Raw genomic sequence first — 15,424 nt, 5'->3', positions numbered from 1 at the left:
AACAGGTGAACGGAGATGTTATGTATCCCCGGAATGTATCAACGTAAGAAAAAGTAAACCAGATAATAGTTGCTGCGGTTGGAAAAAGAATTTAAATACCAAATGTAGAAACAGACCCTATCCCGGCTGCCGGTACAAAGCCACTAGTAACAATTTAAAGTACTGTTCGAAATGTTTTGGAGGTCAATGTCCTCATCCAAGTTACTTTTTCTTTAAAAGAGATTTGTAAAGATTTTTACTATATTTGTGATAATTGTCCTTATTAAAGTGTTTTGTACATCGTGTGACTTTTTATTACATACAAGAACGTGAAATTCACGCTTGTCTCGACAAGTCTTAATTTTTTTTTATGGTACAGGTTGGCCGACGACCGTATGAGCCACCTGATGATAAGTGGTCACCACCGCCCATAGACAATGGCGCTGTAAGAAATATAAACCATTCCTTACATCGCCAATGCGCCACCAACATTGGAAACTAGAGAAACCTGGATGGGTTTGAAACTTGGTAAAACTTTGGTTGGTAATGGGGACGGAAGAGTGATCCTATCCCAAGTGATAGCCCAACAAATAACAACATAACTAATGAACTTATGGGTGTGAGACTGACCAGTATAAAATGTTTTTTTAACCTACAAGAGTGTCAGCAACGTCTGCTACTTGTATAGGCAAATTGTTTTATAATTGTGAGGTCGTTAATAAAAAACTTGCAAACCTAACAATGGATGACTGGCCACGGTATCAATAGGTATTACAACTAAATTGAAATTGAATAAGCGAATAAAACAAAAGTATAAATCAATAGAAATCATAGTTGGAACAATTTATTACAGAAATATGTTTTATAACATAAAGTAGGGATAAGGGTAAAATATCGGTAGACACGAAGGCAGGCGATCGAAATCTTCACAAGGATAGTTTTGCATTTTTTGTCTATGTTTCAGGTATCGCTCGATACAGTTACAAGGAATTTTATCTTCTTCGTCAGAATCATAAGTAAATCTTTGTCTTTGAGCATCTTTTTCTAGTTTTGGTACTCTTCTGTCATTCGGAACTTGGGCAGTGTTAGAATTTTTTGCACGTCGAAAAAGTGATTCCATCGTTTTATTATCAACAGTGTCAGGTTCTGTCGCAACATTTTTTGTTTTATTGTCGGTTTGGGACACTTTTGAAGATTTAAGGAGAAATTGATCTTCTTCGTCATTAGTAGTTTGATTTTTCATTTCTTCTGTAAAAATATCTCTTGGGTAAGATATATAGCCATTTCTTTGTCGATAAGGACTTGTACCTTTCAAGCTTTGAGATGTTGTCGGAAAATTATTTATGTACATATTCTCGTGGTTATCTTCATTTACTCCAGGGTCAGCATTAAGTTCTTTGCCATATGTCCTACCATCATGTCTTGTGGCTTGGATTTCACGTGGAATAAAATAATGTGGTTCGTGATAAGATTCTGAAGTACCGGCTGCTACGTTTCCGTCCATTGCTTCGATATGAGTCTCATTAGATAATTGTAGTTTTCTATTCTCCTGTGTTATAGGAGGAGTATATGAAGGATCAATGTATGGAGGCAGTGTATGCATAGTTTTGTTTTCTGTTTGTGTACCAACATCGGGTACAGTTTTTTGTAGAGTATGCCACTGTTTATTAGACGTTTCTTTGAATGATGAACTTGAGGGTCTTTCTTCTTCAAATAATCTATAACTTGGTGGTTCTTTGATGACAACTCTTGGTGATTTTGGTAGCTTTGTAAAACTAGAGCAGCAAGGACTCTTGGCACTATGACTTTTATCATATTTCGTTTTATTTTTTAATCTATTTAACAGTTCATCTACCATGAAGTTTATGTTTAAACTTTCTCCTTCTTCCAATGGTGCTTTTTCGAGAAATCTTGACACTTCATTTCTTAATTCCATTTCAGAGGAATCCATGTCATTCTTATTCTCGATTTCTTTTATCTTTTTAGCTAAATTATCTCTCTGTTTTCTTCTTTGATATTGTTCAGTGTAATCGTTATTTGAAACAATTGGCAAATCACCATACCATTGTTCTATTTCAATGCCTAAGAGAACGTCGTCAGCCTCTTGTTTTATTGTATTTTCACTCGGGAGAGGAACTTTATTTAAAAGATTCACTATATCATTTTCATAACTATCTAAATCAATGTCCTTTAATTCTTTGGCATGATTTTTTACTAAGTCATTAACAAAATCTTTAACTTCTTTTATCAATTTTTTTCTGTAAACGTTCGATATCACTTTGTCCTCATTTTTGAATTTTGTTAATAGAAGATAGCTTTCAACTAATTTTGTTATTTGCATATGCTCATGCAATTCTGTGGGATTTCCGTCTCGATGATCAGTTATGCCTTGTTTTCGTAAATTAATTACAACATTTTGAATTAATTTATTCTTATATGATGCTTCTTCGTTTTCTTTTATTTGATTATTCGTAGAAATAGTTTTTTCAATAAGTCTAACCTTTAGCAAATGTCTTTTAGATTTTAAATCTGAAGACTGAGGTAAGCAATCCAATAAATCATCTATAGCATCGTCAAGGAGATCTTCATACAGAAATTGATTGTAGTACGTGGAAGGATCACAATTTAGTTTGGATATTACTTTCCATAAGCCATTATATATGCCTAATCTCGCCTTCTCCAATATAACCTCTTCCTTTTGATTGGTTGCTGCCATTGGTATTTCTTGGACCCAATCCTTAATGAATTGATCGTACTCTGCCTCAAGTTGGTCGTTATTTTTAATATCAACACTTGAACTCAAAACTTTGTTTTGGTTCGGGCAGCTCTGTTCACAAGTAGTATTTTTTAAATTGTGAGAGCACTGGGGCGTAGGTTTAACTTCGTGATTTTTATTTGTTTTTTGTTCATTGTTGTTTAATGCTATATTAATTATTTGTGCATTGCCTTCTTTTTTATAATACGGTGCATAAGTGCTGCCAATTATTGATTTTATTTTTGAGAAATCTTCATAATTTTGCAGAGCATTTTGATCAATATTACAAGTTGTGGCTATAGAAACTATATTTTTTTGTGGAACGATGTTTAATTCTACAGATTTGTCGGGTATAATTTTAGTATCATTTAATTGTTTAGAAAAGATGTAATCGTCTTGTAGTCTAGATATCATAGTAACAGGAATGTTCTTAATTCGTTTCATAAAATCATGTACATGCTCTACAGCTTCTAAACTATCTTGAACTGTGAGCTTTTTAATCCATTTGAAAACTTGATACTTAAATAGCTCAAGTTCAGCTTCATCAGAAACTTTGTGATATGGATTAAGCTCCAGGTATTTACGCCTTTCAACTATTTCTTCAGCTAGCTCGTTTATTAAAGCTTGTCTCGACTCTTTATCTTGAGCTTGAGGTATTTCTAAGTCACTTAACCATTCATTTATATGTTGACATATCTTGTTTGTAAAATGTTTTAAATTTGTAGCAATATCATCGTTAGTGCTATTCTCTATCGTAAGATCAGGGACTGTGGCAACTGATCTTTTGCTACATACATTGGGTAATACGATTAGTGTTTCTGATCTAACTTTGTGGTGAATCGTATCGTTTGTAAATGTTTCCTTGAAATATTTAATTAAAATATTTGCAAAATTATACGATTTCTGTTCAGATAAACCATATTTACGAAGGAATTGTACAATATCTGTTTTAACGAACTCTATATTACCATTAGTTATTGCTTCCATAGATGTTATAAATATATCTAATAATTCGTCTTGTATCTCTTTGATTAGTGATTTTTGTAACTTTAAACCAAACCTTTGTAAAAATAATGTAGTATATTTTAATACGAAAGCTTCTACGTCTTTTTCTGTCGGTGTCTGGAGACTTTTCAACAAAGAATGATTTACATCTCTTCCTTTTCTGTTTCCATCAATGTCCCATCTCCGACGACCAACACATGTAACTTTATGTATTAAAATTTCCGCTAGTGAATTTAGGGTTGCTGCTTTATTTCTTTTAACATCAAGGTGAATAAGTTTCAACCGGTCTAATATATCAGCTTTAAGTTTTTCTTTTCTGATTTGTTCTGGTGGAACAGTAGCGATACGTTTTAAATAATTAAATAAATCATATTGTATATATTTCTTTTCCTTCTCAATATCAAATTTATCTTTTAACTTTAAAGGTACAAGTTTCATCCAGGCCTCTAATATCTTATTTAAGTCATCTTCATAATGTATTTTACTATCAGTGGGACTCGAATAAAATATTTTAGCGAAGGATTGACGATATTTGTCTACTGCACATTCTCTCTTCCCAGGTATACCAACGTGAAATATTTGATTTTCAAAATTTTTAATGAATTCTACGAAAATTTCACTAGGCTTACTTTTGCTATGAAACTTGCGATACGACCTAGATTTTAAAGCGTTTTGTTTGGCAACGCCTGCATTTCTGTACTTCATCAATTCAATGATTTGTAGTTTTTCTTCAGAACGGCTGCGTATCCTATCCCTTCTTTTATGTTTTTTATGGAAACTAAACTCAACGTTGTTAGACAAAGTTTGAACATTCGTGTCAACGAGCCTTAATTTCGTCTCCATAAATTGTGCTCTTGGATTTAAAAGCTGCTCTTCACAAACATTGTCTGTATCTTCATTTCTCTCATCTAAACTTTGTTTAGTTTCCGATAATGTTGGTGTTAGAGGTACCGCGACCTGCAAAATATATTTAAAATTTGAATCATGACATAAGGTTTATGTTAGTTTTGTTGTGTTCCTGTTTAAAAGGTGATGGGACCAGTTTAAATACAGATACGAGGGACATAACTAGTTTTTAAAGTTGGTGGCGCATTGGCGATGAAAGGAGAGGTTAATGTTTCTTACAGCGCCATTGTCTATGGGTGGTAGTGACCACTTACCATCAGGTGACCTATTTGCTCGTCCGCCTACCGATATAAAAAAAAATATTATGAAACTATTTCATTTCATCACAAATTATCTCTATGTTATATTTAATCATGGTTGTTATACTAAATGATTTATTTATGAAATACCAATACAAAAAGTAAATGTTGGGTGTCTGGATTTAACGCCGCGTCAAAGCAGTTAGGGACTGTTATTAAGGGAAGTGAACGAACAAATAAATTTAAAAGTCACTTTCCTCTTTTTTATCTTTTACTCTTTTATTTCAAAACCAAAACAGACATTAATATGACTGATCTTCTTTAGATTGTAGTATATTGTAAAACGTAATTTTTAAATGTCAGTTCAAAAAGTTTGTTAAGTTTCTAGCGATGGTTCTTTTCAAGTTTCGTTTTTTCGTTTCGGGAACTTGTTGTAGATTTTTGACAATCAAATCGTCACTATCGTCCAAATCTATGGACACTAAGAAATATTAATCATCTCTTACATCGTCGATATGTCAACAATTTTAGGAGTCAAGATGTCTGTAGTGTCACTAGCTTTCTCGACCTTCAAATCCGACCACGACGAAACTAAGCATTGCTGTTTGGTAGAATATTTTATTAGTGGAACCTTGTATCTACTCAAACCAGCTTTCACAAAGCCACCACGACTTAGAATAAAAACACATTTCTGCTGAAAAGGTAAATAACACTCACAGTTCTCTGAGAGGGTGCGATCCTCGGCGTCGTCATAATTTCTCTCGTTATCATCTGAACGGCCGCTGAAAAAGTTAAAATTTCAAATTTTAGGTGTTTTCATTAACAGTAATTATTCAGATTGTTATCTAACAAGTTAATGTTATTTAATTACCTTGTATTTCCATATTCACTGTTTCGGTACTCTGTAAAAGAGATATTTATAATTTACTTAAAAATCACTTCTGTGAATATGGTGTGAATATGGAAAAACATTTCTCGCTTAACAAATTAATTTACAATAATGACTATATCCACCCGAGCGAAGCTACGGCGTCCAACCTCAAGAGAGATCAGCCAACTGAGCATCTCCGTGTAAGCCCGTCTGGATAGGTACCACTCACACATCAGAAATTCTACCGCCATATAGCGGTACTCAATATTGTTCTGTTCCGGTTTGAAGGGTAACTGAGCCAGTGTAACTACAGGCACAAGGGACATAACAGGGTTTGTGACGCATTGGTGTGATGTAAGGATTGACTATTATATCTAACAGCGTCAATGTTTATGGGCGGCGGTGACCATTTACCATCAGGTGTCCCACTTGCTAGTCCGCCTACCTATTACATAAAACAAAGGGCACAAGCGTGCTTACAAACACAGATGCACACACACAAGCACTCTCTAATACCTAAAGCTCATAATCCGATGGGACGGATAACGCTCCACAATCGGAAAAAGCTCAAGTGGTATGAACAAAGATTAAGGCTTAACACGGTTTACTAACATCCAGCTCCCAGTGCCAAACCTTACCAACAGGCTGATGATGCTTAAGCTTAAGAGCGACAGATTTGATTTCAACGTGGTTTTCACCAATGGAAGAATATATTCATGACGAAGGTCTAGTTGAATAATTGTATAAAGCTTTTGTGTAGATTGCCTGAAATATGACCGGTACCTCGTTGTGAAATGGTTTCGGTTACTAACCCATTGCTGTTGACCTCTCCGATGTTCATTCGAAGAGTTCGATCTTTCTCTTGGATTTAATCTTTCCGGCCTATCGTTAGCCTGAAAAAAAGAAAACGTTAAAAGACACTGTAATTTCTTAATTAACATTAAAATATTGATCTGATTATAAAAACGAATATTTTAACCCTAGGTCAGGAGTGATTGACTTTACAGAGTCTTAATTTATGCACAAATCTTCCTATAATAAAATTTAACATATCAAGCGTACAGCGTAAGTACTTACACATACATAGGTCAACCTTCTATACTTCCGTTGTTTGGCGAAATTATTGAAAATAATATAGAAAATAATTCTTGGTGTAGTCCGAAATACCTGAGCTGATAAACTTCGGATGCCGTCCCTCACATTTCTCGACACATCCCTGAGGTATCTGACGTCGTTCGTCTTGCAGTATGTTGGTTTTCTCCAAGTTTCCTTTGCTCTTCCATCATATGGATCTTGTTTAAAGACTTCTCGCGATTCTTCAAATCTAATAATATAAATAAAATTTACTTGAAAGTACTTTGTGCGAATCTGTCTGGATAGGTACCACCTCCTCATCAGATATTCTACCACTATAAGGTGTTAGCAGGTTAGGTTAGTATTGTTATGATAAGTTACGTTAATACGTGAGTGAGCCAGTGTAATTACATTCCAGTTCACAATGTTGCTAGCGCAACGTAGTAAGTTCTTACGATGCACATATCTATGGGCGTAAGTGATCACATTACACTGCTTACCTATATAAGATTAAAAACAAACAGATAGTTTGCTAGTATTCATTGAGAAACTGACAAGAGAGTATCTTTTAATTAATTATCATTTAATTTAATTTAATTTAATGCACGTTAAATTAAAGCACACATTGATTTAGTCAGAAAAGTACTACTAAATTTTCATGTTTGTGCTGTGTTTAAAATGTATATCATACTCGGCAGTGGATTTTGTACATGTGCTTTATTTCTGCCGGGATGACATCGTGAGGAACCTGCATCTGTGGAATAAAATATTGCAACAAGTATAACACCCCGTATAATGGAATTAGATCCAAACCTGCTCAAAAGGAGAGGATGTTTAAGCCCAGCTATGGGATATTCACATTTATAACTTACTTAACGTAATCAAAACATAACTTAACCTTGTAGGTCTGATGGTAACTTCAGGAAGGTAGCCTCTCTTAGACCTCTCTCCGCCAGTGATTCTAGATTTTGCGTTAACACAGAATGTCTGATTAGACAGTTTTGTGTCTAGATTGCGAGACGGCGACGCATATCTGTTGTCTCTGTATGCTGGACGATAGAAAATTATCATAAATATTTATGCTCATAAATGAGATGTTATTTTTTTTGTAATGCCTGACTGAAAAACGTCCTAAACCAATATATACATATATGTATATCACCTATACCAGAAGATGCTGCACGCTTCGGAGAGGGTTTTGGTATATCATATTAATTATTATTAGCACGAGCCATTTTTTATCAAAATTTACTAGAATCATTCATAAACACAATATGACTTTGGAAAATCCCGACTCATAACGCTCATTGAATCGAGGAAAAAGAAACAATTCTACTTATTGCCGGATGTCAACGTTATCTAATAATTATCTAAATATACAATGCAAGTATATTTTCGTTTTATTATTAAACCACCGAGTAAGCTTGACTGCATTAGTGATTTCTGTTTCAAGATAAGGGTGCTCTCAAGTTACACACTTAATTGTAAAATCAAAATTTTGATGTTTTTTACGATTCCATCGCAATAAATCAATTTTTGAAAAGTACAGGATTGATTTTCATTTGATTATCCTTACAATTCAATATAGTTTACAAACCATCTTGAATCCGTGAACTAACACGAGTAAAATAATAATAAAAATTTTGGTAAGAACCAACAACTAACAATTCTTAGTCTGAGTGAAATTAATGAGTCTCTCGACGATCTCCGAGGAGCGATCTTGGCAGATGTTCGGGTACTTTCGGAGGGATGTTGCGAACGAGTCCGGCTGCAGCGAGGGTCTGGGGCTGCAGACGGAACCTGTGGATGGAAGCATTATCAATGGGAGAATACCCGAGAATGAGATCTGAGTTGGCTCAGAGGTTAGAACGCGTGCATCTTAACCGATGAATATTCATGTGCTTAATTTGTGTTTATAATTCATCTTGCGCACGGCGATGAAGGAAAACATCGTGGGGAAACTTGCATACGTCTAATTTCAATGATATCTGCCATATATAACCAACTCCCACTAAAGCAGCGTGGTGGAAGAAGTTCCAAACCTTTTCAGAAGGGAGAGAAGAATAAGCCCAGCTGGACATTTACAGGCCTGTAACCTGTATCAAACTGGGGATAATTATCACCAAATATCTGATTCAGAACTGATCTACTGACATTATTAGTTAGATTGATACCTCTGTCTGGCCAGCACATGGCGCCTCTGAACTCATTACTCTTCATTGGGTAACAATAATTTTCACCGCTTCCTTGACCTCCCACTATGAAATTCCCGTGACCTTTAATCAAATAATTTTACAATATAATTAATTTATCTTCATAATAAAATAATCACAATCAAATACTTCAAATGAAGCGTTTCATTTTAGTAACTCTTAGTAAATAATTTATTCACACACGAAGGCGCGCCCCTCCACGCTAAATGACCAGTTTGCTTTAGTGTGAATGTCGCTCGTACTTAATAATCGTAAATGTGCGTGGGATAATGTAAGAAATACGGCAACAAAAACAAATACCTAGTTACAAAGGCGGAGTTGCGTCTCCGTGTGTAAACAGATCTATAAAATCCTCTTCGGTTGGATTATTTGGTTGGATTATTATTAGCAAATGGCTCTTGCTAATAACAATTAATATTATATACTAAAACCCTATCCGAAACGTGCAGCATCTTCTTGTATAGGTATATCTATATTTTAGAAGGTTTTTCAGTCAGGCATTACAAAAAAATAACATCTCATTTATGAGCATAGACATTTATGATAACTTTCTATCGTCCAGCATACAGGGACAACAGATATGCGTCGCCATCTCGCAACTTAGACACGAGTATGTCTAATCAGACATTCTGTGTTAACGCAAAATCTAGATCAAAATATATGTGTGTAAACAGATCTATAAAATCCAACCGAAGAGGAAATATGTAATACAAAGCCTATACTTGTATTGAAAAATGTAAATAAAAAAAAAACAACAACAATATATATAGCGTAAGTTACAACAAGATCGGCAAAGGGGTAAGATCGCATCGATTTCGAGCTGTTTCGCGATCACGATGTTTTCCGATCAAACGAAGCAGTTTTATTAGCTTGTATTGCCTGAAGATCAAAATGACCAAAATATGCTCCATAATCAGAGTAAGCTCTTTAAACTGCGAAAAACAGTTGGTTTACCAGGATACGTCGTATCGGCTCTCTGTGGAGGAAACTCCGTCACTTGCTCCGGCGGGGAAGTCGGTGTTGAATGACAATGCATCAGCTGCGAAAAGGTTTATGTAATAAGTGTAGGAAATAAGTGCTGCAAGTATAATTAAGGGCATACGCCCTTATACAAATATACAACGCGATACCGGTAGATAGAGCTAATTAAAATGTTCAGGTTTCTGAATGACGCAGACATAGCCAGCTAAAGTTCTGGGTCTTATTGTTGATACTAGGTAGCTTACTTTTAAATCCTCGTTAATAATATACTACGGTTAAGAATAAAAATCGGATCATTTTCTACTATGGAGCCGAGATGGCCCAGTGATTAGAACGCGTGCATCTCAACCGATGATTTCGGGTTCAAACCCAAGCAGGCACCACTGATTTTTCATGTGCCTTGTGTTTATAATTCATCTCGTGCTCGGGGGTAAAGGAAAAAATCGTGAGGAAACCTGCATGTGTCTTATTTCAACGAAATTCTGCCACATGTGTATTCCACCAACCCGCATTGGAGGTTCTTTTCCTCAAAGGGAGAGGAGTCCTTAGCCCAGCAGTGGGAAATTAACAGGCTGCTAATGTAATGTAATGATCGCCTTTTTTAGTTTATCTAGAATATTTTTAGTAATCACCATTTTGTACGCTCTTCGCCTTCGCCGTAACCAAAATAGGTTCGCAGTCTTTTGTTAAAGTTTATGTGTTCAACTCAACAAATTCAATTGTTGTTTATTAATGTTAGCACTCAATATTCATTCACAACGAATCGTTATTATGTAAGGTACCTTATAAGTGCTCGTATACCGCCCATCCGTCGCTTGCACGCTGCTTTCTCGCCGCGCGACATTGTTAACGCACTGCGACGCCGTTGTTTGCCTGATATTAGTCGCTGGAGCCGGATGCGTATCTAAGGACCAAAGACGAATAACTTTACATCACATATTCAACCCCTAAAAAGCACTAATAAGTATTGTTGCGATCAATTTCGAAGGATCGTGAGGAATGGGAAAGAATATTTTATTTTCCATGGTTGGTGGCGCGTGGCCGATGTAAGGGTTTGTTAATATATCTTACAGAGCTGATGTTTATGGGCACTAACGTCCACTTATAGAGCATTGACCGGACTGCTTAACCATGTCAAATAATATGTATGTATTTATTTAAACTAAAATATTATTGATAGTCAAAAGGCTTTTAGTATGGGCTCTAGCACTGTTTATTGATAATATATCTTCTATTAAGATCAACGACCAACAAAATCAATACTGCAAGAGCAGCAGCTCTTCAATAATCACATTTTTGGGTATGAAACATTTTAATGTATATGGTCCAGGCACGTCCTTGGATACTTTTCTATTCCTAACGAAGAAAGCACCGCATAATAAAAAAAATAGTTTAGATAATGGTACCCATAATAATCGATGTTCTTTAAATTATAATTAAAATAATAGAACTTACTATTATTCTCAGGGAGCAATGTAAACTGCCGTCCAGAGTCGAGCAACGTAACAGCTAGTCCTGAACCCCGTAGCCCGCGCACTACTGCCACCATACCCTCACCATCCATGGTTACCAAGAGTTAGGTAGGGGGATATGCTAAAAATAATGATAACTCTTTAATTATTCGAATTTTTGGTATTAAGAATTCGATGACTTTAACTTGATATCCCGCCTTGAAATATTTCTAAATATACCTTCCACTTATAATTACACTAGGTTCTAAGACATGTTTTAAAGGGTATTGTTAAAGGGTACGCATGCTAGTCAATTGCATCAGACTTTGTAGAAACGCTTCCTATGGAGGCAATTGATGACCTTGATGACGGGTTTAAAGGAGCTACAAGACCAATATACATATATGTTAATTAAGCCAGAGAGATAGGCCAGTAGCTAGAACACATGAGTCTTTAACGAATATTGCAGGCACCCGAGAATTGGGCAGGCACCGCTGAATTTTAGCGTGTTTAAATTGATTGATGTAATTAAAAATATTTGATAATTTTCTAATGCATCACGTGTTCGGCGGCAAAGGAAACCATCGTGACAAAACCTGCAAATATCGGGTGAAAAACTGTTATCCGCATTCAGACAAAGCTGTGGAATACCTTCAAGCCATTCAAAGGGTTCAATGTAATCAACGCAGCAAGACCTGTAAGGTTGTTCCTTTTATGTAATAATTAAGCAAGCACTAACAGTCATTTTAAGCATACGACACGAAGAATAGCACAGGTCAAGCCGATAGCAACCTCTCCAATTTTCCTGGTTGTGCAAAGACCTATGGATAACACAATGGCGTTTTTTTTTAACTGTAATAATTCAAATATTTTAATGATTGTCTAACATATGCCCTATAATATGTTGCGTTCAGTTGATGTTATGTCACAATATAGCAAAATACTTTTTAAGAAAAGATTTGACTGCTACCAGAAATTAACTGTAGGAATCATAAGAAAATTAGACAATAACTTTATTCTTCGTACCTGGGTTTCACCAAGACCAAGTAAACTTGCCACAAAACAAAGATATACGTGTGAGCTAGTACATAATTAAGTCTACCTCGATAGCCGCAAAATCAAAATATGCTCTCATTGTACATGGATACGAATGTAGATTATTCTCCAATGGTTTATCCTGATGCAAATCAACGAATACTAACTCCACGCTTTCTTATCATCCATATAATATTTTATTGTACTCGACGTTATTACATTACAGGTATGATATCTGAGCCTTACAAGGCTGAACATTATGGGCACTCAAAGATCAGCTATAGGAGCCAGAAAAGTTGAGCCATTCCTAGTCGATTGAGTGAGATAACCTCGCGTCTTGGATTCATTTAGTTATGGAATAATAGCTATTTGAAAATCTGCTGTAAATACTTTTTTACATTCAAGCAAATACAAACATGTGGAGCTTTATTAATATGTACTTAGTTTCTTTATAAAATGGAGAATACTTACATGTCCCGAAAGAAAAATATTTAATTAAAAAGACAAATAATTTTATAAAAACGAAAATTTAGGATTTTGGCATCATCGCTGTCCTTCAAATTCTAATATGACATAATGTATAATTGTTCTTCTGTCGTTATTTCTTTTAAATTCAAGTCTCTGTTCTAAATATGGCCAGTTTTGGCAATAAATAATTATTCCTTGGACGCGTTTCGTTTACGTGATCGTAAGGATTGCCTTGTTCTTCCTCAAAAGGATCCCAAGGTCAGTGACGATTGTCAAATGGGTCACTTGATAGTAAATAGTCACCACCACCATTGGCGCTGCAAGAAATATTAACCATCCTTTCGCCACTATGTCGCCAAAGCGCCACTGATCTAGTCGTTTAGGTCTCTAAATGGAATTTTTGTCGAAATCTTCCAATATACTGTAAGCATTACCGTTAATTATGTTCTCGTAGGTTGTAAGTAAAAGATTTAGACATATGTTGCTTTCAGTTAAATCGAAAATAAAGAATTATATTTCTAATTTTATGGAATCTCATTGGTTTTATTAATTATTATTTATTATATAATAGTTAAAAAAAAGTATTATAATTCTCATCTCTAATCATGGATTCTGTTTAATTTAAATTTTGAATACATATTGTGCCATTTGATAGTGCATGGTGTGACTACCTGTAATTCGTAGAATACTTGCCAAGATAATTTTGAAATGTATTTTTTTTTATTTTGATGTCATATTGTATCTGCTATTGGTTGTCCTATTGAACATAAAATAACATTAAAGTTGTACAGGTGTTACACATTGATGACTCTTTTACAAATTTTCGACTATTTGGCCAGTCTTCATTCGGGTCGGATCCTTGGAAGAAGTCAGCTCGTTCAAAGTATAACAAACGTATAACAATTTGTGGATAATAAATTAATAAAAATCAAAACTGCTTTTATTTAAATATCGACGAAAAATATATAAATACAATGTCATAAGGCACAATCATTACGCACTGAAGTCATTCTAGATTAATAAAGAGGAAATAAATCTGTCAAATAAGGATGACATAAATCATGAAAATAATAATAAACATTTGAAATGATCTAAGTAACCTTTAAAAAAATCTAAATCGTAAAATTGTACAAATGTACGGACGTCTTCTTGAGATGACTTTAAATAATAATAAATAGTATAAATATCAAATGAAAAAACTAAAGGTATGAATTAATAAATATAAATATTATTTTTCTAAAACAACTGAGTGGATTTTATTACGTGATTATAATCCAGGCCGGATCTACCATATGGCTTTTTAGGTTTCAGCCCAGGGCCCCGTGGATCAAGGGCCCAGCTAAGTCAAGTCAAAGTCAAATATAGACGATAAGGCGAAAGAATTATCTAATTTTATTAAATTAAACAGATCGTATGGTTTGCAGCCCTGCGAATACTGCAATTAATCAAACCCATTCAATTTATTTAATTCATGTCTACATTCAGGTGTGTATATATAGGTGGGCCCCTAAGTAGTTTTAGCCCAGTTTTAGCCTAAAATCACGGTCCGGCCCTGATTATAATCAAGCACTACAAGGCTCTAGGCATTCGAAGAATGCAAAATTATTGTTGTGATATTCATATATTTTAATTCAAAATATTTACAGTTGTTAATCAAACTAATTAATGAAAAGGAATAACTAACTACTGAGCTATGTGCGAAGGTTCTTTTCGGTTCTATCTTCTTTTCAAAACCTACTTTATCGTATTTTTTGGAACTATTGGTATGGCCATTTGATAGTTATTAATTATTAAAAAAGTTAATTTTGATTCTTTCCTTAAACTTATTCTGAATCAATTCAAAATCCAAGTTCATTATCTATACTGTTAGCTTAGCCAAAGCTATACTGTTTGCTTGTTTGTCTGTGTTGAGCCTTAAAACGCGAGCGAATCAGCGGGCGATAGCTAGTATTCAATAATAAAGCATTACGCTTACTTACTAATAGTCACATCATCGTACGATCATCTCTTGAAAATTTATACTAGTTTTCTTGTATATATATGCATATAAATATTTCGACGTATTGTACTTATCTAAAACGTAATCACTGTTGTTGGCAAAATAGATTTTATTAAAAAGTATTTTTTTATTAAAGATACAGGCGGAGAAGAGTGTAGAAGATAAAGTGGTCAACCGGTAGACAACACGTGTAACATATGGAGAATATACGCAGTATTAAAGACAGAATTCAATCTTGTATTGTAAGTCATGGCAATATTAGTCAAATACAGAATAAACAACGTTATAATGAACGATACCAATGCAATTAAGCCGTCCTGTAGACTGACTCTAACGAGAAGATAATCATCAAAATAGGTCCAAATAATAAAACGGCTAATCGGATCAAAGAAATTACAATAAAACTTTATTATAATACTTATATCATCATCATATGAATTATCAGCCA

At 34.6% G+C, this 15,424-nt stretch overlaps 1 protein-coding gene across 3 annotated transcripts; it reads right to left on the bottom strand.

Annotated features, from left to right (window-relative positions):
• Nucleotides 1-810: 810 nt before the first annotated feature.
• LOC125074153 lies at nt 811-13,004 on the bottom strand. Of its 3 annotated transcripts, XM_047685389.1 has the most exons (15): nt 12,981-13,004; nt 12,214-12,295; nt 11,478-11,616; nt 11,120-11,151; nt 10,806-10,927; nt 9,997-10,081; nt 9,004-9,105; nt 8,495-8,629; nt 7,728-7,878; nt 6,923-7,079; nt 6,568-6,648; nt 5,756-5,786; nt 5,602-5,666; nt 1,533-4,696; nt 811-1,502 (listed from the first exon to the last, which is right to left on the bottom strand). In XM_047685389.1, the coding sequence occupies exons 3-15, from the start codon at nt 11,585-11,587 to the stop codon at nt 842-844; spliced, it is 4,896 nt and encodes a 1,631-aa protein (XP_047541345.1). In that variant the 5' UTR covers nt 11,588-11,616; nt 12,214-12,295; nt 12,981-13,004; the 3' UTR covers nt 811-841. The 3 variants fall into 3 exon arrangements, with proteins under 3 accessions (XP_047541345.1, XP_047541346.1, XP_047541347.1); XM_047685390.1 differs by lacking the exon at nt 11,120-11,151 and having other exon boundaries at nt 811-4,696; nt 11,479-11,616; XM_047685391.1 differs by lacking the exons at nt 5,756-5,786; nt 6,923-7,079; nt 7,728-7,878; ... (6 more) ...; nt 12,214-12,295; nt 12,981-13,004 and having other exon boundaries at nt 811-4,696; nt 6,568-6,637.
• Between the last annotated feature and the right edge of the window lie 2,420 nt (nt 13,005-15,424).

The sequence above is a fragment of the Vanessa atalanta genome, chromosome 27 (genome assembly GCF_905147765.1).
Source record: "Vanessa atalanta chromosome 27, ilVanAtal1.2, whole genome shotgun sequence".
Taxonomy (NCBI): domain Eukaryota; kingdom Metazoa; phylum Arthropoda; class Insecta; order Lepidoptera; family Nymphalidae; genus Vanessa; species Vanessa atalanta.
This window is presented reverse-complemented; position numbering and strand designations above follow the sequence as displayed.

Bases quoted from the DNA above. Each gene is read 5' to 3' on its own strand.
- LOC125074153 (XM_047685389.1), bottom strand. From the start codon at position 11,587: ATGGATGGTGAGGGTATGGTGGCAGTAGTGCGCGGGCTACGGGGTTCA. The intron at 10,082-10,805 runs GTACCTTACATA...ACCTTTTCGCAG, and splicing joins GGTATACGAGCACTTATAAG to CTGATGCATTGTCATTCAAC. The intron at 8,630-9,003 runs GTATCAATCTAA...TTCCATCCACAG, and splicing joins CATGTGCTGGCCAGACAGAG to GTTCCGTCTGCAGCCCCAGA.